The sequence below is a fragment of the Armigeres subalbatus genome, chromosome 3 (assembly GCF_024139115.2).
Source record: "Armigeres subalbatus isolate Guangzhou_Male chromosome 3, GZ_Asu_2, whole genome shotgun sequence".
NCBI lineage: Eukaryota > Metazoa > Arthropoda > Insecta > Diptera > Culicidae > Armigeres > Armigeres subalbatus.
In genome coordinates, this window is record NC_085141.1 from 420780216 (window position 1) to 420804017 (window position 23802).

Sequence of the window (23802 nt, forward strand, 5' to 3'; positions counted from 1 at the left end):
AATTTCCCGAAGGATATTCGAATGAATTTCGAAGGAAATTCGAATGAATTTCCGAAGGAAATTCGAATGAATTTCGAAGGAAATTCGAAAGAATTTCGAAGGAAATTCGAATGAATTTCCCGAAGGAAATTCGAATGAATTTCCCGAAGGAAATTCGAATGAATTTCCCGAAGGAAATTCGAATGAATTTCCCGAAGGAAATTCGAATGAATTTCCCGAAGGAAATTCGAATGAATTTCCCGAAGGAAATTCGAATGAATTTCCCGAAGGAAATTCGAATGAATTTCCCGAAGGAAATTCGAATGAATTTCCCGAAGGAAATTCGAATGAATTTCCCGAAGGAAATTCAAATGAATTTCCGCAAGGAAATTCAAAAGAATTTCCGGAAGGAAGTTCGAATGAGTTTCCCAAGGAAATTCGAATGATCTTCCCAAGGAAATTCGAATGAATTTCCCGAGGAAATTCGAATGAATTTGCCGAGGAAATTCGAATGAATTTCCCGAGGAAATTCGAATGAATTTTGAAGGAAATTCGAATGAATTTCGAAGGAAATTCGAATGAATTTCGAAGGAAATTCGAATGAATTTCCCGAAGGAAATTCGAATGAATTTCGAAGGAAATTCGAATGAATTTCGAAGGAAATTCGAATGAATCTACAGAAGGAAATTCGAATGAATTTCCCGAAGGAAATTCGAATGAATTTCCCGAAGGAAATTCGAATGAATTTCCCGAAGGAAATTCGAATGAATTTCCCGACGGAAATTCGAATGAATTTCCCGACGGAAATTCGATTGAATTTCCCGACGGAAATTCAAATGAAATTCCCGAGGAAATTCGAATGAATTTCCCGAGGAAATTCGAATGAATTTCCCGAGGAAATTCGAATGAATTTCCCGAGGAAATTCGAATGAATTTCACGAAGAAATTTGAATGTTTTTCCTGAGGAAATTCGGATGAATTTCCCGAGGAAATTCGAATGAATTATCCGAGGAAATTCGAATGAATTTCTCAAGGAAATTCGAATGATTTTCCCGAGGAAATTCGAATGAATTTCCCGAGGAAATTCGAATGGAATGAATTTCCCGAGGAAATTCGAAGGAATTTTGCGAGAAAATTCGAAGTAATTTACCGAGGAAAGTCGAATGCATTTCCCGAAGAAACTCGAATGAATTTCCCAAAGAAATTGAATGAATTTCGAAGAAATTCGAAAGAATTTCCTGAAGAAATTCGAATGAATTTCACGAAGAAATTCGAATGATTGTCAGGCCATTAGGCCGAAGGTCATTAGGGCGGGCGTACGGTCCTTAGGCCGAATTAGCAAATAGAAACAAAAAGTGAAAAATGAGAAATTAATTTTTCACCTTATCCCTTCTTTCTTCTTTCTGCCTTCATTATTCTTCTTTCTTTGTTCTTTCTTCTTCCTTCTTCTTTATTCCTTCTTGTTTTTCCTTCTCCCTCTTTCTTCTTTCTTCTTCCTTCTTCCTCTTTACTTTTCTTTTTTCTTCTTTTCCCTCCTTTTCTTCTTTCTATTTTCTTCTTCATTTTTTTTTCTTTCTTCTTTCTTCCTTCTTCGTTTATCCTTCTTTCTTTTTCTTTCTTTCTTGTTGCTTCTTTCTTTCTGTTGCTACTTTCTTTCTTCTTGTTTCTTCTTTTTTTTACTTCATTACCAATTATTCCTTCTTTCTGTCTTCTTCATTTTTCCTTTTTTGTGTGATTGATGATTCGTGTGATTTTTTATAAGTTTTTCACGGCGGAAATTTCATTGAATTGGAAAAAAAATGCTTGAAAACTTTAGTGAATCAGAATTATTTTCTCCTGTACTTATATTTAAAAAATCTAGCAATAAAAAAGTCTCTTACAATTATCTTGAAGCTCAATAAGGCGAAACACATTTTATAATACTCTCACATTTTTATTATTAGGTTCGTATGAAAAAAAAACAGAATGTCAAAAAGTGATTTACCGAACCCAGTTCGTTGTTTATTTTTCCAGAATTTCATTTAAAACAATGAAGTAGCTTCCAATTAAATTTGCCAAAACTTGTTGTTTGGTTCCTCTAATGCACAACATTCTCTCCCTCCACCAACTTCCACGAAGCCTAATTAAGCTTTCCCTAATGAGCAACTATCGCCATCATCATCAGCAATGCATATCAGTGTGGAGTTAAACGAACCGCCTCCGTTGAATGAAGCCGTAAATTCGTCCGCGGCCAACTTTATGTCCTCGAACGTTCCCCCCGGGCTTACGCACGACGAAGAACGCGCTCCGATTGTTCCCAAATTTATCAAACGCTGCCCATTTAGCCGTGTGCGCGCACTTCCCTTGGTTCACGCGCATTCTCGAGTTTGTTTTTAAAATATCGACCAATTAATCACACTCCAAACGAAGGCGGCTCCAATCCCACAGGAGCGGTGCTACTGCTGGCCAGCGATCATTTCCGCTCCGCTGAACGGCACCCAAGCGAACCCAACGCAATGCCAATCAGCCCAGCCGTCGCGTTGCGTCGCGTCGTCCGTCGCTGGCCGCAGTGCTAACTAGGGAGGTCCCAGCCCGTCGTCGTAAACGTTGCGCGAAAATTAGAAGATGTCCAAACGGGGAAATTTATGAGACAGTTTCGGCACCCGGTGCCTAGCGGTTGGTGTTCCCATGGTTGATCACGAAGACGAACGCACCTCTCTTTAGATCTGCTGGAGCTGAACGGACGCCGACGAACTGCGTCGCCTAAGAAGACGGCGACGGGCGTAATTTAAGTTTAATTACCTGAACACAACGGAGCGAACATCGTTCCGTGCCAAAAATTAAGACTGCGAGAGTTCCAGCAAAAACGGCCGAAAAGTCTGTGATAGGAAATTAAAGAGCGCTTCGAAATTATATGCAATTACTCGCCCTGTTCAGATTAGTGTGTGAGCGCGCGCGAGCTTCATGACACACTGATGCGAATGCGACAGCAGTGGCGGCGCTGAAGGAGGATGGAGAACCCTCATTGCTTGCCCGATGTAGAGTAATTTTTTGTTGGTTTTCGGTTGAACGAACGATGAAATTAGCTGCGCTGCTCCATTACCCATCATGCGGGCCTGTCTACCGACGAGTCGTAATCGCAATCACAGTTGCCCGGGGCAACCCAAAATCCAGCAAGACCTACTGTGCGTTCCAGGCTGACTGCGGAGATAAGAACAGGGCTGTCCTAAATTAAATATAAATATGTTGATGGTAACTAATGGCACACGGAAACGATTTTTTCTCGGTCAATTTGTTAAATTTATTTGCTTTCGGGGCTTTTCACAAAAATTGAAAGGAAGGAAGAAAGGTTGACACGCAGGAACCCACACATACTCGGCTGGTTTGTTGACTCCGTGCGACGACAAACGACGACGGATGACTGCCGAAATATCATCCGCTACGTGAGCGTATTTGTCGAATGGGAAGAATGTGAAAAGGGCACTGAACAAACATGGCAGTTCATAAAACTCCTCCAAGCGCATTTACTTCACAGAAATGACGAAAAACAGCTACCCGTAAGAATGGAGAAAAAACATGCGGAGAAAGGAATAAAAATAAAAGCATTGTTTTTGTAAGCTTACGTCTCTTCAGATAGGAGGAAAGACGCATTTACAATTAGTAACATGCACCCATAAAACGAACAACCAATGATTCCCTGTTCAAGATAGCGAAGGAACACAGGAAGCACTCTTTTTCAAGGTGACATTTTGAAACACTGCAATGGCACTGGCCCGGCCGGTAGACAGACACATATCCTGTGTCTTGAAGCCATATCAGGAAAGCAAACAAAACGGTCGATGCATCTGAATTTCAACGATAAACCGTTTGAAGATGATCTTTGACAGATTGCCATCGCAAGCAACGTAAAACGAACACCCGGCGCGGCATGCTTCGATCAACATGAAAAACATTCGTTCCCACTCGTACCGAATTTCGGATGCTATTTACGAATACAAAGAAAACATGAAAGCATTTCCCAGCTTGATCCAGTGCGGGACAGTTTCCATCGGAATCCCCTTTTCCCGGTTCGTACCATTACACTTTGACATCTGGCCATAAATAATCTCACCACTTTGTGCCTCTCACAAGCCACTACCTACTACTGGGAGGCGTAATCGCTTCGAAAAAGTTAGGTCGAGGAAAAACCTCACCTGTCAAAATAGATCGCGCTGTGCACGCGAGCGGGCAAGTTTTCCATTTTCATCCGACCGTGTGGGGCCGCCGCCGCCCGGCGAGAGAGGGACCATAAATTCTGACTTTAACACTTCAGTTCAGGCTATGTGACCGAGAAAAGTTTGGCCACCATTGAGTCGACCGGGGCCGGCCGCGCACACTATTTAACCCACGGGCTGCTGTGCCCGGCCAACACGGGAACAGATTGTGGTCACCGTTTTGGAAAAACTTTGACCATTTAGAGCAGGGTTCCTTCGAGGGACAGTAGTTCCTGACGCTAGATTTATGGCAAGTGCATTTACTATAAAACAATCGGAATGGTTTGACTATGTCATTAGGGAGATCGACAGCTGATTTGTGGTTTTAAAATAAGTTTGAAAGAGTTTTTTTACCTTTCAGTAGAAAAAATTTACATTTCCCAAACTATTCTGATTGAAATGAATTCTGAGCTAATGAGCAGTTTTGGATGGTAGAGTAAACCACAGTTTTCAAGACCGTCTTAAAACTTAAAATGTCAATAGGGTGGTGTTTTATCAAAAGACGTGGGAGTAAATGCCGTTAGCGGAAAATGAAAATGATCTCCAGCGGAGAAAGTTTCAAACTGCGGTTCCCTGCAAACAAAAGCGCTCGCGTCTGATGTTGCTGAAAATGTCGACAGTCCCTCGACTTTCCCGTATCTTATTTCCGCGTGAAATTACCCGACAATTATCCGTCAACGCACGACAACTCCGTGCGACGTCTTCAGAAAGGTTCAATTACTGAAGGGGAAGTCTATTGTGAAGGTCTCCGCTATTATCCGATACGTAGGAGAAGTAGACCCAGCAGGGAAAAGTGACCCAAGTGAGATATCATGTCTATCATTAGGCGCCTCGGCCGAATTGCTGCGTAACAAAGGAAAAGCTCTATGTTTTGTTAGATCGCCACACGCGATCGCTGTAAACAATGGACCCAAAACTCTGGTCGTTTACTTTTTTCGACAGCGATCTCTCAATTGCAAATAAATGATTATTAGGTACCCAAGCGGGAGTAGTTCGCTCAACAGCTGACTCTTGTTCCCATTTCCACGAATATTCGACAGAGGGTGGTTAAACGTTGTCCACTAATTACACAGCCAAACAACTCCAAGTTTCTCAGCTGGCAACGAGCGTGACGATCGATTATCCCCCGCTAGAGACCGCCACCAGCTCATTTTCATTAGGCCCGGTAAAATTCAAATCGGAACATTTTCCACCTAATTTACCCCGGTACAATCGAAACATCAACAACACGAAATTACATCATGTTTCGAACGGCCATCTCTAACCCGGGAGAGCGTGAGGAGAGATCGCGACAAGCATCACGACTTTTGGCTCCGTTGGTTCGGAAAATACGATCCGTGTTTCAGCGCCATTCCAGCGCTCAACAAACACGATCATCGATCTCTTCGCTGCGCTTCATCAGTCCAGTCGTCGTCGTCTCTGCTGGTTGTCAACGTTGGTTGCCGCGAGACGCGGCCTGCTTCGATCTCACTTGCCTATGAACTTTGCCCAACCGTTCGGTTCTCGGTAAATAGTCGAGATTAGATTTATGCCCGCCTAAAACCGCTAATGGGGGTCCCTCGCCTTCAATTTTCTCCCCGTTGGACGATCGTTAGTTAGTCGGAGGGGGCTTTCCAATTTAGGCGATCGATTCTGGTGGAAGCAATAATAATTAATGATCGCATATGTACATATATGCGAGTCCTAATGCACCACACATGAATTGAATGAATTGGATGATTCCGCGAGCAACGATGGCAGCTCCGAAACGGATGATAAATGGAACGAATTTCAAACAGGGGACGATGGAGCAAAATTGAGCACTCGAGATTTTTCGATGATTTTTGTTGCATTGTTTTCCAAATGTGGACCAGCAATTGGATCTATTGTATGTTAATTTAACGGTGGCAAGTAGAAAAATCACGTCTTTAGCAGGATTTGTTTATTGTCATTAGTGTTTCTTTAAAGCAATCAGTCTGTAACTTGGCCACTGAAATACAGTGCCTTGGAATTTGACCGAGGATTCCGCTCGGAAACTCCGAAGCATGCTGCTTAGGATTCCCAAACAAATCCGCTCGTAATCCCCAAAGAATTTTACTTGGAATCTCCAAACTTTTCCGCTTGAAAGCTTCAAAATTTTCCAATCAGAATCCCGAAGTTAATCCGCTCAGAATTCCTAAATAATTCGGTCGAAAACTTCAAAATATTCCGCTCAGAATCCACAATGAATTTGGCTCGGAATCCCTAAAGAACCCGGCTTGACAGATTCGAAGGGTTCCACTCAAAATCTCAAAAAAATATTCGAGATCTCCATAGGTATTTGCTTGAAATCCCAAAAAGATTCCGCTCGAAATCCCTAAATCATTCAGCTCACAATCCCTGAAAAACTCCGCTATGACTCCCCAGATGATTTCCAATCCCCAAAGAACTCCCATCCCCAAAGAATTCCGTTATGAATACCCAAAGGATTTCACTCGGAATCCCCAAACTATAATGCTCAGAATCCCCAAAAGAATTCTGCTTGGAATCCCCAAATCATTCCGCTCAGGAGTGTTGAAAGATTTCGCTCGAAAACTCCGATACATTCCCCATTCCGCAGAATACCTGAAAAATTCCGCTAAGAATCTCCGAAGGATTTCACTCCGAATCTTCAAAGAACACCGCTTCGATTTCACAAAGGATTTCGCTTTCGAAACTCCGAAACATGTTGCTCAGAATCCCTAAATGATTCTGCTAGGAGTCCCTTAACAATTTCGCTTTAAATCCCTGAATGATTTCGCTCCGAATCCCCAAAGGATTCCACTCATAAATTCCTAAGCATGTTCTTCAAAACCTCCAAAGAATTCTGCTCGTAATTCCCAACTTATTCCCGTTCAAATCCCCAAAGGATTCCGCTCGAAACATTGGAGTATTCCACTCAGAATCCCTAAAGGATTCCTCTCAGAATCCCTAAACTATTCTGATCAGAATCCCAAAAGATTCCGCTTATAATATCTGAAGGATTTCGCTCCGAATTTCCAAAGAATTCTGCTCAAAAACTCCGAAGAATGTTGTTCAGAATCCCTGAAGTATTCTGTTCTGAATCCCAAACTATTCCGCTCCGAATCCCCAGAGTATTTCACTCTTAGTCTCCAAACTAATTTGCTCAGAATACTGAAAGGATTTCGCTCGAAATCCCTGCAGGATTTCGCTCGGAATCCCCGAATGATTTCGCTCTGCATCCTTAAAGAATTCCGCTGGGAAGTTCTAACGAATGTTGCTCACAATTCCCAAAGGGTTCTGCTCGGAATCCCCAGAGAAATCTACTCGTAATCTCTAAACTAACTCAGTAGCTTACATCCCTCACTGGCACACTGAGACATTCTAATTAGCTATTAATCCTTAAAAAAAAAAACCCGTTCAGAGCTATAGAAGGATTTCGCACGAAATCCCCAAAACATTCCGCTTGGAATCTTCAAAGGATTCCAATCGAAATCCTCATACTTACGCTAAAATATTTCACTAGAAAACTCCGGAGCATTCCCCTCAAAATTCCCAACGGATTTCACTCGGAATCCTTAAACTATTCCGCTTAGAAACCCAAAAAAAACCACACGAAGGATTTCGTTTGAAATCCACAAATGATTTCGTTCAGAACTCCTAAAAGATTATTTTCGGAATCCCCAGAGGATTCGAATCAAAATCCGCTAGATTCCATTCGGAATTCGCAGCGAATTTAAATGTACAAAGAACTCTCTTTGATGGATTCCATTTGCTTCAAAGAAAGATTTCGTTTCGGAATCCCAAAACATGTTGCGCCATCCAGATTTTTTTTAATTCCTAAGAGATTCCGTTCGAAACCCCTGATCGATTCAGTTTGTAATCGAATATGCCGAAAAAAAAAATTCTTTGCATAATTGCATTCCAACTTCTTACTAAGTACTTACGCTACGTCATTTGTACGTCCTTTGTACATCTTGCAGTTCCGAGACTTCGCCAATCCGATGCTTTTTAATGATGTTTGCAAAACGATTCCTTTCATCCGGTTCCTCGATCCCAGTATATTGTTCAGTGGAGCAAGTCGTGCATGTACTCAGCTGGTCCAGTTATATTTCCTGATAGTCGTTCTCAAGCGACCGTGCTCGTAAATGTTGTCCGAATCTGAACAGAAATTAGGGATACAAAGTGAACTCTTTTATAATCCTAGTATTAATTTATGAAAAAAAATCTTACCAGAATAGATTGTAAAGGATTTTTTCTTCCTCATTGAAAGTTGTTACCCGGTAAATTTTTTTTGTGTCATTATTAAGGAGACTTTCAGCCCGAGGCTGGCTCGTCTCCGACCCGGTAAAATTGGTTCTTGATGGCAAGAAGTGGCATGCCATGAGAAGTGAGATTTGCAGCCAGCAAAGTGGTACGATCAGAAAGATAATTAACAGCCCCTTCGTAGTCACAGATTTAATGAAAGTGTTTGTCTTAAGCGAATCTTCAAAATAGTTTTGACGTGATCTGGTGGAATCGCAACAGGTGGTCCTATTGAACATTTGGCTTCATTTTTGCATTTCGCATCGTTACATGATTACTCGTGGGTCTTGATGAACTTGCAAGCTTTTTGATCATTATCGAGACGAACTTTCGACATACGTTGCAGCATCCGATTCCGTATTTGTTCGTCAGCTGCTGATAATACCGAGTATGGGATGTGATTCCGCAAATACTGCAATTGGGTAAATATGACGAGAACGATCCTGGTGCGGAATCCAGTGTAGAAGATTTTAGAAGAGCTCAACTTCGCACCAGACTTGAAATGTAGCGCAAATAAACCTTCCGTAGCACTACCAAAGAAGAAGATTGGGTAAAATACTTAATACATCATTGTTAAATGAGAGGATAGACAGCTTCAGCAAAGCAGTAGCAGTATGAGGTTCTAAATCGAAATCTATGATGAATTAATGCTTTACACTCTTGACACTTCATGAAAGCTCAGCTGTCGTGCCCGTGAAAATGGGCCGAAATTTGCACAGTGATGCCGAGTGGTTTACCCCTTGGTCTGACCAATTTTGAGTGCAATCAGTTTTGGATGTCACTATCTCCCCCCACCTCACAAAAAAATGGAATAAAATCTGCTAAGCAATCTTTTCCCTTATCTAAAAAATCAACTTCACAACAACAAAAACTCATAAGATTGTAATCCTATATTATTGATCAGGGTTTGAATTCCAAGGATAATGAAAAAATCTCTCACTTATCATTTCTGAATACATTCTCAATAGGAAATATACCGTGAAATACGTTTTTCGGAAGCTGTTACGGTGATATGCTGGTTTGGAAGGCTATACTGCCTATGATCGCATTTCAGTCCCATCTTTGCTGGATTTCCTATTCATATTGGACAAATAAGCAATTGTGGGCAGTATATCCTCTTGATAAGTTACTATGAAAAAGCCCCAATTTCGGGGGGCACTGTTCTACACAAACACAAAACGCGCGAGAACCAAGCGTTTTGTCAAACCCCCTCGGTGGATCCGCCTATCCGAACCAGTTTTATTCCAACTTGTATATAAGTATGATAGTTTTGTTTTCATGGCTTGTTATGATTCTAAGAGGCAAAAACCACTTTTTTATCGTTGTTCGTTATCTATAGATCAGTGCAAGATGACGTAGGTTGACAGTTCACAGAGCTTTTTCACCAGTCTCCGGCGAAGCTTCCGATAAAATTGTTTCATCATTTTATTCGCACTGAGATTGATTTCATGCTGAATGCAAAGAATATTACTGAAGTATTCGGATCACAGCAATTGTAAACTAAAAATAAGAATTTTAATTTCCCCTCATCGATTTTTCTTCTAACACCTTGTAAACAAGCTCTGTGAACTGTCAAAATAAGTGAGGTTAAGGTAAAGTAAAGCTGATGACACACTAATCGTACTCGTGCCATGATGGTACAATAATTTTGAATTGTGCTCCATTTTGAAATTATTTTCTTGTCGCCTTGTACCGTGGTTCAAATACCACATGTCTGTCCTTAGTATTAATTACAGTACAAAATGGATTGATTCTAAAAAAAACTCGTCATTGTAAAAGTAATTTTATATGCTGGATCGAAATGGTTACCAAAGATGAATTTCAGAACCTACATCCCCTAATGGGAACACACACGAACTGGGTGAACTGTCACATCAGCATTCAGTCAATTGGAGTAACTTCAAGCGGCAAATAATTATTATGTTGAACCATCGGACCTGATAGATATATATTTGTTGGTAATAAATATTTTTTAAAGTTTGTCAACAAATGCAAAATGCCAATTATCAGCTGTAAATGTCATGTCATGATGAATTGGAATTCCTTAGTAAGAATCAAACCGAACAGTACCATGCTCGTGATTCTTCTTTTATCTCTGATGATTGATCATTGGAAAACATTCTCCCGGAATCAGAACTTTTTAATGCAAATTTGTTTTGTTCTGCGAACTTACGGTCCATCTCTCTTTACTGGTTCAACATGATTGGCAAAATTTCCCATCTACCTATTTGCTTCGACTGTAATGAACCTACCTCGGGCCGACTGATCCACCCGGACATGCAGGCATGTCGAACGAACACCGTTGCCAGGCATCAACATTTAAGATAAAAGACTAACAAATAGAATCGAAATAATAGGCAATTAGGAGAAGTACTGCGCTGTTTGTTGCGCTACTGACGAGGAAAAAGAGAAGACTTTTCTGCCTTTTCAATCCACCTTGAAACAAACATGTCTACAGTCATAATGGTGGCCCCCGTCCGCGTTCGGTGCCATCGATTTCCTTTACGTAGGTGGGGTAGGCGGAGCCAGATCGATGGAGCAGACCGGGTATTGAATATGGATTTTGTCATTTGGAGCAGCATCATCGCGATGCTATCAATCGAAGTTCACCGTCTTCGTTTTCCGCGAAGATATTTTTCATCGGAATCGATGATATTCTCTACTCGGTTGGATCTCGTTCACGATACGGTTTGCCTGAATTATGATTTATTAGAATTGAATGACATTTCAAACTCCTCCTTAATGGCAAATGTCGGCAGATATTCGGTTACGGTGATGTTCCCACTTTCGTTCGGTTTGACTTGGGCCGTCTTGGCACATACTCGCAGCGAAAAGGCAGATCACTTTCGATTTGCGCTCGCTCCTATCTATTCTTAGGGGACCCTCCAGCAGCGCAGCATCATCGTCAGAGGGAGTGTGTGTGTAATTTCAGCTCTCGCATTTTTCCTGATTTCCCCTTTGGTACTTTTTTGTAGCCGACGACGCCGACGAGAGCGTTTCGGCTCGGTTGACTCTAGTCCAACTGATTTATATTGATTTATGGTGGATGCTTGGCTGGAAATTACAATATAATAGGATTTATGAAATATGCTTACGCTCGAGGATGGTCCCCGGCTCCAGTCGCCGGATTTGCAACTTCGAGGGTAAAACTTTTGATCAACTAACTCTAATGAAGTGGTGTTTGTTCGACGCTGAGTTCAACAATGAGTCCCATTTCGTAAAAAGTTGGAGTTTCAATCCTCGTTATTTGTGTAGATGGGATTTTTTCGTCCGCGGGGAGCACAACTCAAGTCTCGTACCACCTGGGAGATGGAACCTCCCCCCACCGCATGAGCTCTAAATGGATTTGTTAAACCGACAATGTATCCCATTAGCGCTTTCGCCGTCTTTCAACTGCTCTGGAAGAGCCGTCTGCGAGTGCCAGTCGTAGTAGGCGTAAGAATTCCACTCGGCTCGCCACTCATCAAGACAAAATGGGTGCCATTAATCTTCCCTCCGACGATGCGATGGTTGCTTTGATGGCTGGCACGGGAGGGGTTTTCGCCGTTTATTCCAGCAGTCAGTCACAGACTCTCCACACACCACCCAGAGACAATTTATTTGATTGAGAGAATTGATTATTGCGAGATAATGGAATCATATGCGAGCTCGCCGTAAGTGGTTTGGATTTAATGTAAACATTTGTCAAATATCGCCGTCCCGGAATGGGGTAACCCAAGAGGGAAGCTTTTCTGCTGACGGTACTCTTTGTTTGGGGACTATTTGCTCTGTTGATTGCGCCAGTCTCGGATCCCGATAAAAGATGAGCCCCCTCACACGACTTTTGGTGCAAAACATATATGGAGTGCATACAACAACTAAATATCTGAATGGATCGTCGTTGGCAGCCGTTTGTTGAATGCCTGATGGATGGAGCAAGATAAAATAATTCAATTAAAGGCTTACGACTCAGCCTGTCTCCTATGGCAACGACATCGTCGTCTACACTGAATCCATAGCCGGCTGCGACGCAGATCCGCAAAGTCAAGCACCTAGAGTTATGCAAAAGCCATGACAATTCTCCAGTAATCGAGCACGATTCATCTGAATCTGAAGCCAGCTCGGGAACGCCAGGAAATTCACTACAATAAAAGATGAAAAATATTTCAACGATTTCTCCATCTTTTTTTCCATATATGCACCTTTCCTGCAAGCGGTGGCAGAGCCAAGTACGACGACAACGACATCACGACAAGCGCAAAAAGGAAAGCAGCTTCTGGCAAAGAGACTTTTTCCCGGTTTCACTGCGTTGAGTATGCAAACATGGAACCGTCATCGCAGCAGATTCGTCGCCAACAGAGGTGCCAGATGTTGAGCCCGGAATCGATATGAAATGAAATTCCGCATATTTTCTAAAACAAAGTTTATGCATAAATAAAAAATCTAAAGTTTTGATTAAAGCAAACGCAGATTAAGAAATGATTTAGAGTCACTAATTCTGCTTTATTCAGATTCAAATATTCTCAATTCATATCTGAGTTTTAGATCATCAGATCTGGCATCTCTGTTGCTTGAAGAAGTCAGGCTACGGCGACGACGACGACGACGACTTCCACAGTTCCGAGCAGGGAAAGCACGTTAACGAGGACTTACAGCCAAGAATCAAGCGGGCTACGATAGCGCTGAGCTCTTCCACTGCCAAACAGGAAGAGACCCCGGCAGGGGGTAGGATAGATAAATATATTTGTTTACCCCAAAGAGACGATATTATATTATGCTTTTTTTCGCTCACAGCAAACCGTTTGTTAGAGGGCTGATTGGCCTGGGATAAGAACGTTCGGAATGTACAATGGAGACGAGAAGCTTTGAATTGAGCTTCGGAAATTTAAATATTATATTTACATTCCCTGGTTGCGAGCGACAACGAGGGGTATGCATGCAACTGTCAAAACATTCGGTACGCCATGCTGCTGGTAGCGGAGGATGGTACCGGAAATGCTGCACCGAATTCTTACGCTTTGTGTATGTACAGATGTTGCTGCTAGCGTGACTTTTGATGGTTCCACTCTATCATTACGCACGGCCTACTGACTGTTGAGGAGTGTTGGCAGCAAACGTTCGTGTCTGCTTTGTTTTTCTGTCACATACACCCCCTCGTTTCGATAACGGCTGCTTTCTACTGCAATGAGCCAAAGAGACACGGAAATGATGAAAACGATACCTGACCAACTACACAATGTCGAGACAAACGAATTCACTGAATCCCACAAACAACATTCTTCCACAGACAGAGTCAAGCCAAATCATAGTTATTAATTTGAATAATGATACTATCGACCGGGAGACCGGTGTTTAGGCCGCCACCACGGAGTTCACGGGAAATCTTGCAGATCCAGCTGTGCATTGTGTCGTTTCGCTGCTCCGGAGTCTAGGGCAATCGCGCCCCTCCGCCTGCCACCCAAGCATGAAATGAAATTTGCTCTCCCGTTCGACGAGCCGATTCGTTCCGTTCCGCTTGTGCGCTCAATCGTCATCCCGAACCCGATCCCACCCATCCGAAAATTACCGATATTTTGTCTTTTGTATTATAATTAGTTTGCGTTGCTTCTTTCGACGGGTGGCGTCCGTAGCGAGAGGTCTTAATTATTGTCCAAACCTTGGATTGCTTTATTTCATTTCTTATTATTTGTTTTCATTTTTTGATCAGTTTCGTCCTTCGCATCTGCATCACTCGCTATTGAAGATGAATGTAAATAACAGTACTTTACTCAAATGTAGACTTGCAAAAGAAGGCGCTGGATTGAAGAAAGTAAAAACTCAATTCTTGGTGAGGTGTAGGTTGGGAAAAAGTCTTGACTGGCTGTACCTCGTTTTTCGGAATTTCCTTTTTTCTGGATTTCTTCAAAATCTTTTTGAAAGACATTTCATCCGTTTTTTCTCTGGAAAATTCATTCAAATATCATCGTGAGCCCTTTTTAGCCGTGCGGTACAAGGCAAAACCTACTGACTACAAAGCGGCTACAAAGCAAAACCATGCTGAGGATGGCTAGGTTCGATTCCCGGTCCTGGTCTAGACATTTTTGATTTGGAATTGATTTGATTTCCTGGGAATAAAATATCATCGTGTTAGGCTCATGATATACGAATGCAAATTCACCCCCATTTCCACGGGAACTTCATCCGAATTTCCAAAGGAAATTCATCCGAATTTCCAAAGGAAATTCATCCGAATTTCCAAAGGAAATTCATCCGAATTTCCAAAGGAAATTCATCCGAATTTCCAAAGGAAATTCATCCGAATTTCCAAAGGAAATTCATCCGAACTTCCAAAGGAAATTCATCCGAATTTCCAAAGGAGATTCATCCGAATTTCCAAAGGAACTCAATCCGATTTTCCAAAAGAAATCCATCCGAATTCCCAAAAAAATTTCTTCCGAATTCCCAAAGGAAATTCATCCAAACTTCCAAGGGAAATTTATCCGAATTTCCAAAGGAAATTTATCCGAATTTCCAAAGGAAATTTATCCGAATTTTCAAAGGAAATTCATTCGAATTTCCAAAGGAAATTCATTCGAATTTCCAAAGGAAATTCATCCGAATTTCCAAGGGAAATTCATCCGAATTTCCTAGGGAAAGTCATCCGAAGGAAATCATTCCAAAGGAAATTCATCCGAATTTCCAAAGGAAATTCATCCAAATTTCCAAAGGAAATTCATCCAAATTCCGATCATCCAATTTCATGGGAAATTCATCCAATTCTTGGGAAATTCATCCGAATTTCCAAGGGAAATTCATCCGAATTTCCAAGGGAAATTCATCCGAATTTCCAAGGGAAATTCATCCGAATTTCCAAGGGAAATTCATCCGAATTTCCAAAGGAAATTCATCCGAATTTCCAAGGGAAATTCATCCGAATTTCCAAGGGAAATTCATCCGAATTTCCAAGGGAAATTCATCCGAATTTCCAAGGGAAATTCATCCGAATTTCCTCGGGAAATTCATCCAAATTTCCTCGGGAAATTCATCCGAATTAAAAAAAAATCATCCGAATTTCCAAAGGAAATTCATCCGAATTCGTTGGGAAATTCATCCGAATTTCCTGGGGAACTTCATACAAAATTCCTCGGGAAGTTCATGCGAATTTCTTCAGGAAATTCATCCGAATTTCTTTCGGAAATTCATCCGAATTTCTTTTGGAAATTCATCCGAATTTCTTTGGGAAATTCATCCGAAATTCTTCCGGAAATTCATCCGAATTTCTTCGGGAAATTCATCCAAATTTCCTCGGGAAATTTATCCGAATTTCATTGGAAATTTCATCCGCATTTCCTTCGGAAATTCATCCAAATTTTCTTGGAAAATTCATCCCAATTTTCTCGGGAAATTCATCCGAATTTCCTGGGGAAATTTATCCGATTTTTTTCGGGAAATTCATCCGAATTTACTCGGGAAATTAATCCGAATATCCTTAGAAAATTCATCCGAATTTCCTTGGGAAATTCATCCGAATTTCCTTGGGAAATTCCGAAAATTGATCCGAATTTCCTTGGGAAATTCATCCGAATTTCCTTGGGAAATTCATCCGAATTTCCTTGGGAAATTCATCCGAATTTCCTTGGGAAATTCATCCGAATTTCCTTGGGAAATTCATCCGAATTTCCTTGGGAAATTCATCCGAATTTCCTTGAGAAATTCAACAGAATTTCCTTGGAAAATTCATCCAAATTTCTTTGGAAAATTTATTCGAATTTCTTTGGGAAATTCATTCGAATTTCCTTGGGAAATTCATTCGAATTTCCTTGGGAAATGCATCCGAATTTCCTTGGGAAATTCATCCGAATTCCCTTGGGAAATTGATCCGAATTTCCTTGGGAAATTCATCCGAATTGCCTTTGAAAATTCATCCGAATTTCCTTGGGAAATACATCCGAATTTCCTCCGGGAATTCATCCGAATTTCCTCCGGGAATTTATCCTACTTTCCTCCGGGAATTCATCCGAATTTCATCCGGGAATTCATCCAAATTTCCTCCGGGAATTCATCCGAATTTCCTTGGGAAATACATCCGAATTTCCTCCGGGAATTCATCCGAATTTCCTCCGGGAATTCATCTGAATTTCCTCCGGGAATTCATCTGAATTTCCTCCCGGAATTCATCCGAATTTCCTTCGGAAATTCATCCGAATTTCCTTGGAAGATTCATTCAAATTTCCCCGGGAATTCATCCAAATTTCCTCCGGAAATTCATTTGAATTTCCTTCGAAATTCATCCGAATTTCCTTGGGAAATTCATCCGAATTTCCTTCGAATTCATCCGAATTTCCTGGGAATTCATCCGAATCTCCTTGATTAATTTATCCGAACTCCCTCAGGATATTCATCCGAATTTCCTCCAGGAATTCATCCGAATGAATTTTCGAGGAAATTCGAATGAATTTCTCGAGTAAATTCAAATGAATTTCCTGAGAACTTGCATGAATTTCCTGAGGAAATTGAATTTCCAAGGAAACTCATCCGATTTTCCTCTGGAAATTCTTCCAAATTTACTCGGGAAATTCATCCGAAATAACTCGGAAATTCATCCAAATTTTTGGGGAAATTCATCCAAATTTCCTTAAAAATTAATCCGATTTTTCCGGGAAAATCATTCTTTTTTTCTTTTTTATATTTTTGGAAAATTGAGTGATAATATCAATAATTCGTGGAAATAATTTAATCAAAGCCAATTTTCCACGTTCTTCCAAAGGAAATTCGTCCGAATTTCCAAAGGAAATTCATCCGAATTTCCAAAGGAAATTCATCCGAATTTCCAAAGAAAATTCATCCGAATTTCCACAAGAAATTCTTCCGGAATTCCACAGGAAATTCATCCGATTTCCAAAGGAAATTCATCCGATTTTCCAAAACAAATTCATCCGGATTTACATCCTAATTTCCAAAGGAAATTCATCCGATTCATCCAAAGGAAATTCATCCGATTTCCAAAGGAAATTCATCCGATTTCCAAAGGAAATTCATCCGAGTTTCCAAGGGATCCAAATTTCCAAGGGAAGGGAAATTCATCCGAATTTCCAAGAAAAATTCATCCGGAATTCCAAGGGAAATTCATCTAAACATCCAAAAGAAATTCATTCGAATTTCCAAAGGAAATTCATCCGGAATTTCAAGGGAAATTCATCTAGATATCCAAAGAAAGATCATCCGAATTTCCAAGGGAAATTCATCCGGATTTCCAAAGGAAATTCATCCGGATTTCCAAAAGAAATTCATCCGAATTTCCAAAGGAAATTCATCCGAACCTCCAAAGGAAATTCATTCAAATTTCTAACGGAAATTCACCCAAATTTCCAACGGAAATTGATCCAAAATTCCAAATGAAATTCATCAAAATTTCCATAGGAAATTCATCCGAACTTCCAAGGGAAATTCATCCGTATTTCCAAGGGAAATACTTCCGAATTTCCAAGGGAAATTCTTCCGAATTTCCAAAAGGAAATTCATCCAAATTTTCAAAGGGAAATTTATCCGAATTTCCAAAGGGGATCATCCGAATTTCCAAAGGGAAATTCATCCGAATTTCCAAAGGAAATTCATCCAAATTTCCAAAGGAAATTCATTTCCAAAGGAAATTCATTCCAAAGGAAATTCATCCGAATTTCCAAAGGAAATTCATCCGAATTTCCAAAGGAAATTCATCCGAATTTCCAAAGGAAATTCATCCGAATTTCCAAAGGAAATTCATCCGAATTTCCAAAGGAAATTCATCCGAATTTCCAAAGGAAATTCATCCGAATTTCCAAGGAAATCATCCGAAGAAAATCATTCCAAAGGAAATTCATCCGAATTTCCAAAGGCAATTCATCCGAGTTTCCAAAGGAAATTCATCCGAATTTCCAAAGGAAATTCATCCGAATTTCCAAAGGAAATTCATCCGAATTTCCAAAGGAAATTCATCCGAATTTCCAAAGAAAATTCATCCGAATTTCCAAAGGAAATTCATCCGAATTTCCAAAGGAAATTCATCCGAATTTCCAAAGGAAATTCATCCGAATTTCCAAAGGAAATTCATCCGAATTTCCAAAGGAAATTCATCCGAATTTCCAAAGGAAATTCATCCGAATTTCCAAAGGAAATTCATCCGAATTTCCAAAGGAAATTCATCCGAATTTCCAAAGGAAATTCATCCGAATTTCCAAAGGAAATTCATCCGAATTTCCAAAGGAAATTCATCCAAATTTCCAAAGGAAATTCATCCGAATTTCCAAAGGAAATTCATCCGAATTTCCTCGGGAAATTCATCCAAATTTAAAAAAAAAATCATCCGAATTTCCAAAGGAAATTCATCCGAATTTGTTGGGAAATACATCCGAATTTTCTCGGGAACTTCATCCAAATTTCCTCGAGAAGTTCATGCGAATTTCTTCAGGAAATTCATCCGAATTTCCTCGGGAAATTCATCCAAATTTCTTTTGGAAATTCATCCGAATTTCCTTGGGAAATTCATCCGAAATTCTTCCGGAAATTCATCCGAATTTCTTCGGGAAATTCATGCCAAATTTCCTCGGGAAATTTATCCAAATTTCATTGAAATTTCATCCGCATTTCCTTCGGAAATTCATCCTAATTTCCTTGGAAAATTCATCCCAATTTTCGGAAATTCATCCGAATTTCCTTGGGAAATTCCGAAAATTGATCCGAATTTCCTTGGGAAATTCATCCGAATTTCCTTGGGAAATTCATCCGAATATCCTGGGAAATTCATCCGACTTTCTTGGGAAATTCGTCCGAATTTCCTTGGGAAATTCATCCGAATTTCCTTGAGAAATTGTTCGATTTCCTTGGGAAATTCGTTCGAATTTCCTTGAAAATTCATCCGAATTTCCTTGGGAAATTCATCCGAATTTCCTTGGAAAATTCATCCGAATTTCCTTGGGAAATTCATCCGAATTTCCTTGGGAAATTCATCCGAATTTCCTTGGGAAATTCATCCGAATTTCCTTGGGAAATTCATCCGAATTTCCTCCGGGAATTCATCTGAATTTCCTCCGGGAATTCATCCGAATTTCCTTCGGGAATTCATCTGAATTTCCTCCGGGAATTCATCTGAATTTCCTCCGGGAATTCATCCGAATTTCATCCGGGAATTCAACCGAATTTCCTCCGAATTCATCTGAATTTCCTTCGAATTCATCCAAATTTCCTTGGGGAATTCATCCGAATTTCCTTCGAATTCATCCGAATTTCCTCCGAATTCATCCGAATTTCCTTCGGGAATTCATCCGAATTTCCTCCGGGAATTCATTCGAATCTCCTTGATTAATTTATCCGAACTTCCTCAGGAAATTCATTCGAATTTCCTCCAGGAATTCATCCGAATGAATTTCTCGAGGAAATTGAATTAATTTCTCGAGGAAATTCGAATGAATTTCTCGAGGAATTGAATGAATTTCCTGAGAAATTCAGATGAATTTCCTGAGGAAATTTGAATTTCCAAGGAAACTCATCCGATTTTCCTCTGGAAATTCATCCTAATTTACTCGGAAAATTCATCTCAATTTACTCGGGAAATTCATCCGAATTTCTTCGGGACATTCATCCAAATTTCCATGAAAAATCAATCCGTTTTTTTTCGGGAAAATCTTCTGACTTTTTTTTATTATTTTTTATATTGTTGTGAAATTGAGTGATAATATCAATAATTCGTGGAAATAATTTAAGCAAAGCCAATTTCCCACGTTCTTCAGCCAAATGTTGACCGCTGTCGCTTCCGAAAACTCTCATAACAGTAGATTGATGCTAGAAGCGAGAGCGTGGCAATCACCCACATCATTGGCTCCCATAGCCACCTTCCAATCACGGTTTGGCTCGAAGCGCTTCGATAACTAATGTGAGGAAACGAAAAATCTCGAGTGAAATTCATCTCCGCTGCGATGCTTTATTGCTCCCATTTTCACATCGAGCATACGAGGTAAGACAAATGACGAGCGATCCAATAATTTAACATGCACATTGGGCCATAAATCATGGTTAATTAATTTTGCCGTCGCCTTCCCGGCTGAGGCGGAAAATATGTTTCCTTTTACGATCAACCAATTCATTAATTATCTATTTTCGACTTCGAGACACACAAGCACTCACACATATTCGAGAAGCACTCGGCTGGAATATTGACTAACGGTGGTGTTTGGTCTGGGTTAAGTGCGTTGCGGGATCACACATTGCTCCGAAGACATCAAAATAACGAGCTGCACGCTGTCAGTTGAATTCCAAAATGTGGACCTAATGAGTCACAATTCCGCTAACTGGAATTTCAGTGATGTTAGTTTTTATTCACAATTAATTACGCAATACTCATGAGAGAAGAATACTTTAAAACAAGTTTTCAAATATCAAAGACGTCTACGAGTGTGAAAAAATACTCGACGTACCGAAAAAGGTGCCAATAGGTCTAACCGTTAAGCTAAGGACGACCTTTCCCTATCCTAGTCCTAATCCGAATAAGTCAAGGTTAGAATTCAACTCAATCCAATACCGAATTCAACCAAATTAAAGTTTTTTTTTCATTTGTTTATTTTTGTGGAATGGGTGACTAAATTGAGCATTACGGAGTTCATGTTTTCTCAGTCATAATTGTTTTACATCCCATCAGTATTGAAATTGGTTCTGAAATCTGATCAAATCTTAGTAACTTTTTAAATTCGATTCGAAACGAGAGCCCTCGTAAAAACGAAAATAATATCCAGAATTTTCAATCCCTAGTACATTATATTTTATCATAAATCCATATAATTTGATTTTATCTCTTATAGATACCAAACTTCTATTGAAGCTTCACAAAACTAGATCAAATTTCCATTTCTGTCCCAACCGGCAATCCTTGCCGGTCGGGAAATGAAAGAACGAGCTTTCACAGCATCTCAACCCTTCTCCTTTCGGTGTCCCACCTTGCTCCTACCCATCCCGCACTAACTGAAAGTCACCCCAGTCAGAGATCAAACCAATTAACAGCAGAATGGCTATCGGCCATTCATGGCACAATGGCTTCTGAGCTGTGTCCTCGTCCTGGCGAGAGCTTCCACAGCTCAAGTCCAACAGCAGCATGCGACTTACTCAGCTCCCAGTTAGCCACAGCCTTTACCACCATGACTCTAATAACTACGACGCAGGCCAAACAGCATCAGCATTATTGGATGTCGTAGGCATTGGAATCTCTAAGGCCGCACTAAACTAACCTCACTTTATTTGTTTTTATGATTCGATATTGCGGTATTTAGAGTCAGCTCATGCCCCCTCATGCCTATGTTTGTCCGTTCGGTTCAATGAAGACGATGAGGAAAATACGGCCTCGGAGAGAAAATGACTTGGAGCTTGGACTCTCGAGAAGAATCCGAACAATAAGAATCTTATCGAAAGAAAGTGCCTCCCACCCCGGATGCTCCTTCTTCGGTCCCTCAGCCATTTAAGGTACTTCCTGTGCTGAGAGGACAGCAGGGTGAGGGTCACCGAGAAATCGACAAGACAATAGACAATATTCCACAGCATCATCATAGTTGGAATTGTTGTTATCGCATTGCACGTTGTTTGGACTTCATCTCCCCACCTCTTCTACTATGTGGGGTCCAGTGCGGTCCAATAACTGGCTTTCCCACCATCCGATCCATCCGTCCGTCCGTCCGACGTCCCCAGCTCGCTCTTTTTTGATCGAGTTGGCTTGCCTGAATCCCTGGCGGTCGGAGGGATTCCTCTGTTGGTGCTTCTGCCGCTGCTGCTGCTGCTGCTGGACTCTGACGACTACGACGACGACGCTGTGTGGTTGTCGAATGGCAATGAAGCAAAATTTAATTCATTTATTGTGTGTTGTGCGCTTTGGCTTTTGCTCCGGCGTTCGGTCCATTGGCATAGCTGGAGGGGGGATAATAATCTTTTAAAAGTGTAATGTCCAAGACCGTGGTAATTTTTAGCAAATTTTAAAACACGGATTGATCATCGATACTATAGAATTTACATAACGAAACAGTTATCAGAAAACAGCTCCCTCGTTCTAACGAAGCAGAAAAAAATCCCCTTCGTAAGAAAAATCCTTGCCACGCCAATGGTTACGATCTTTTTGAGCTTCAGTCAGCAGAAGCCAAGAAAGCTCTTCCGGACTGGTGCAACCGGAGACTATTTCGTTAAATTTAGAGAAAATGAGATTGTTATCAGTTATTGATTATTTTATGGTTTATTTACTTCTCTTGTCGGGGTAGTTCCCGCAGCGCGATAGTTCGCAGCTCGCTTCAAGGTGAATGACAGCTCTCTAATATTGTGTTATTTTTTTCTCTGGATTTCTTTGCAGGTTTGTACCCACCACCGAAAGTCAACGGTTTCAGAGCGAGCGAGTGCGGGCGAGACAGGAGTTCGAGTGTGTTAACCCTTAGCAGTAGTTGTAGCCGGGCCACATTTGAATCACGTAGAACGAAACTGTAATGTGCGATAGCGATTGCGAATAGATGATCCGGTGTCTTGAACAATAGGCTCGGGCGGATCCGAGAAGCAGTGGCGCACGATTTTACTGTCCTTCCCATGTACGGTTTATCTTGGTCTTAGATAGGTAGAAATAACACAAACTTGAGTTTTCAAAAGGTTCGGTATCGTAATCGAATAGTGCTCCGATTTTGGTTCGAAGGCAAGCGTCCCAAACAAAAACAGTAGTTATGCTCCCACTATGGGTGAGTCTGTCTATATCTTAAGAAAAACAAAACTTCTTCCTGTTCTTTCAACGCAATAATAATTACTCTGTTTTACTTCCATGCTCTCCATGTGTTTTGTCCCGCGTCTCGTGTTCGTCTGCATTTGTGTTTGTCTCTTCTTCTTTTCCACTGCACTTGAATACATGTCTGTGTCTTTGTCTCCTGTTTTATGCTACATTCAAGAACAAAAATAAAAACATAAAACGCTATGTTGCTGCTTGCCAATGTATGTTCCTTTGCCTGATGCGCGTTCCTCTTTCATTATTCAAAATAATTCACCGAGTGTACTGCGAGTGCGGCGCAGCGCGGTGGCAGCCGCCAGTAAAGCAAAACAATGACTCAATGCCGCAGTAGGCGGTGGCGGCACTGCTGGAGCAGTGCAGCAGCGCCAGCTCTCTATCAGATACTCCAAAGTAGCGCACATAACCTCTCAAATGGAACGCGTTTCTCGCAGGAAAAATGCGGGTCCTTTCCTTGCGTTGCCGCTCTGCCACCGCCACAAATCAGCTAACGAGTGCATCGTTCGGATCTTCGCGCGATAGGACGGCGCGGCGGCACTCAGACCGTTACATCGCATGTAAACGGAAAACTAAGGCTACTACGATCGTGAAAGAAAGGTC

General features: G+C 41.0%; 1 protein-coding gene across 8 annotated transcripts in view; it reads left to right on the forward strand.

The window, feature by feature from the left end:
- Window positions 1-23802, forward strand: part of LOC134227332 (teneurin-m) — a 422322-nt gene that overhangs the window by 110691 nt on the left and 287829 nt on the right. Inside the window, exon 2 of one of the 8 annotated variants that reach the window (XM_062708729.1) lies at window positions 22789-23161. The exons of the other annotated variants lie outside the window; for them this stretch is intronic. Coding sequence (XP_062564713.1) covers window positions 23158-23161 — 4 coding nt within the window. The 5' untranslated portion in view covers window positions 22789-23157. The remainder of the gene's footprint in view (window positions 1-22788; window positions 23162-23802) is intronic. 8 annotated transcript variants of the gene reach the window in all.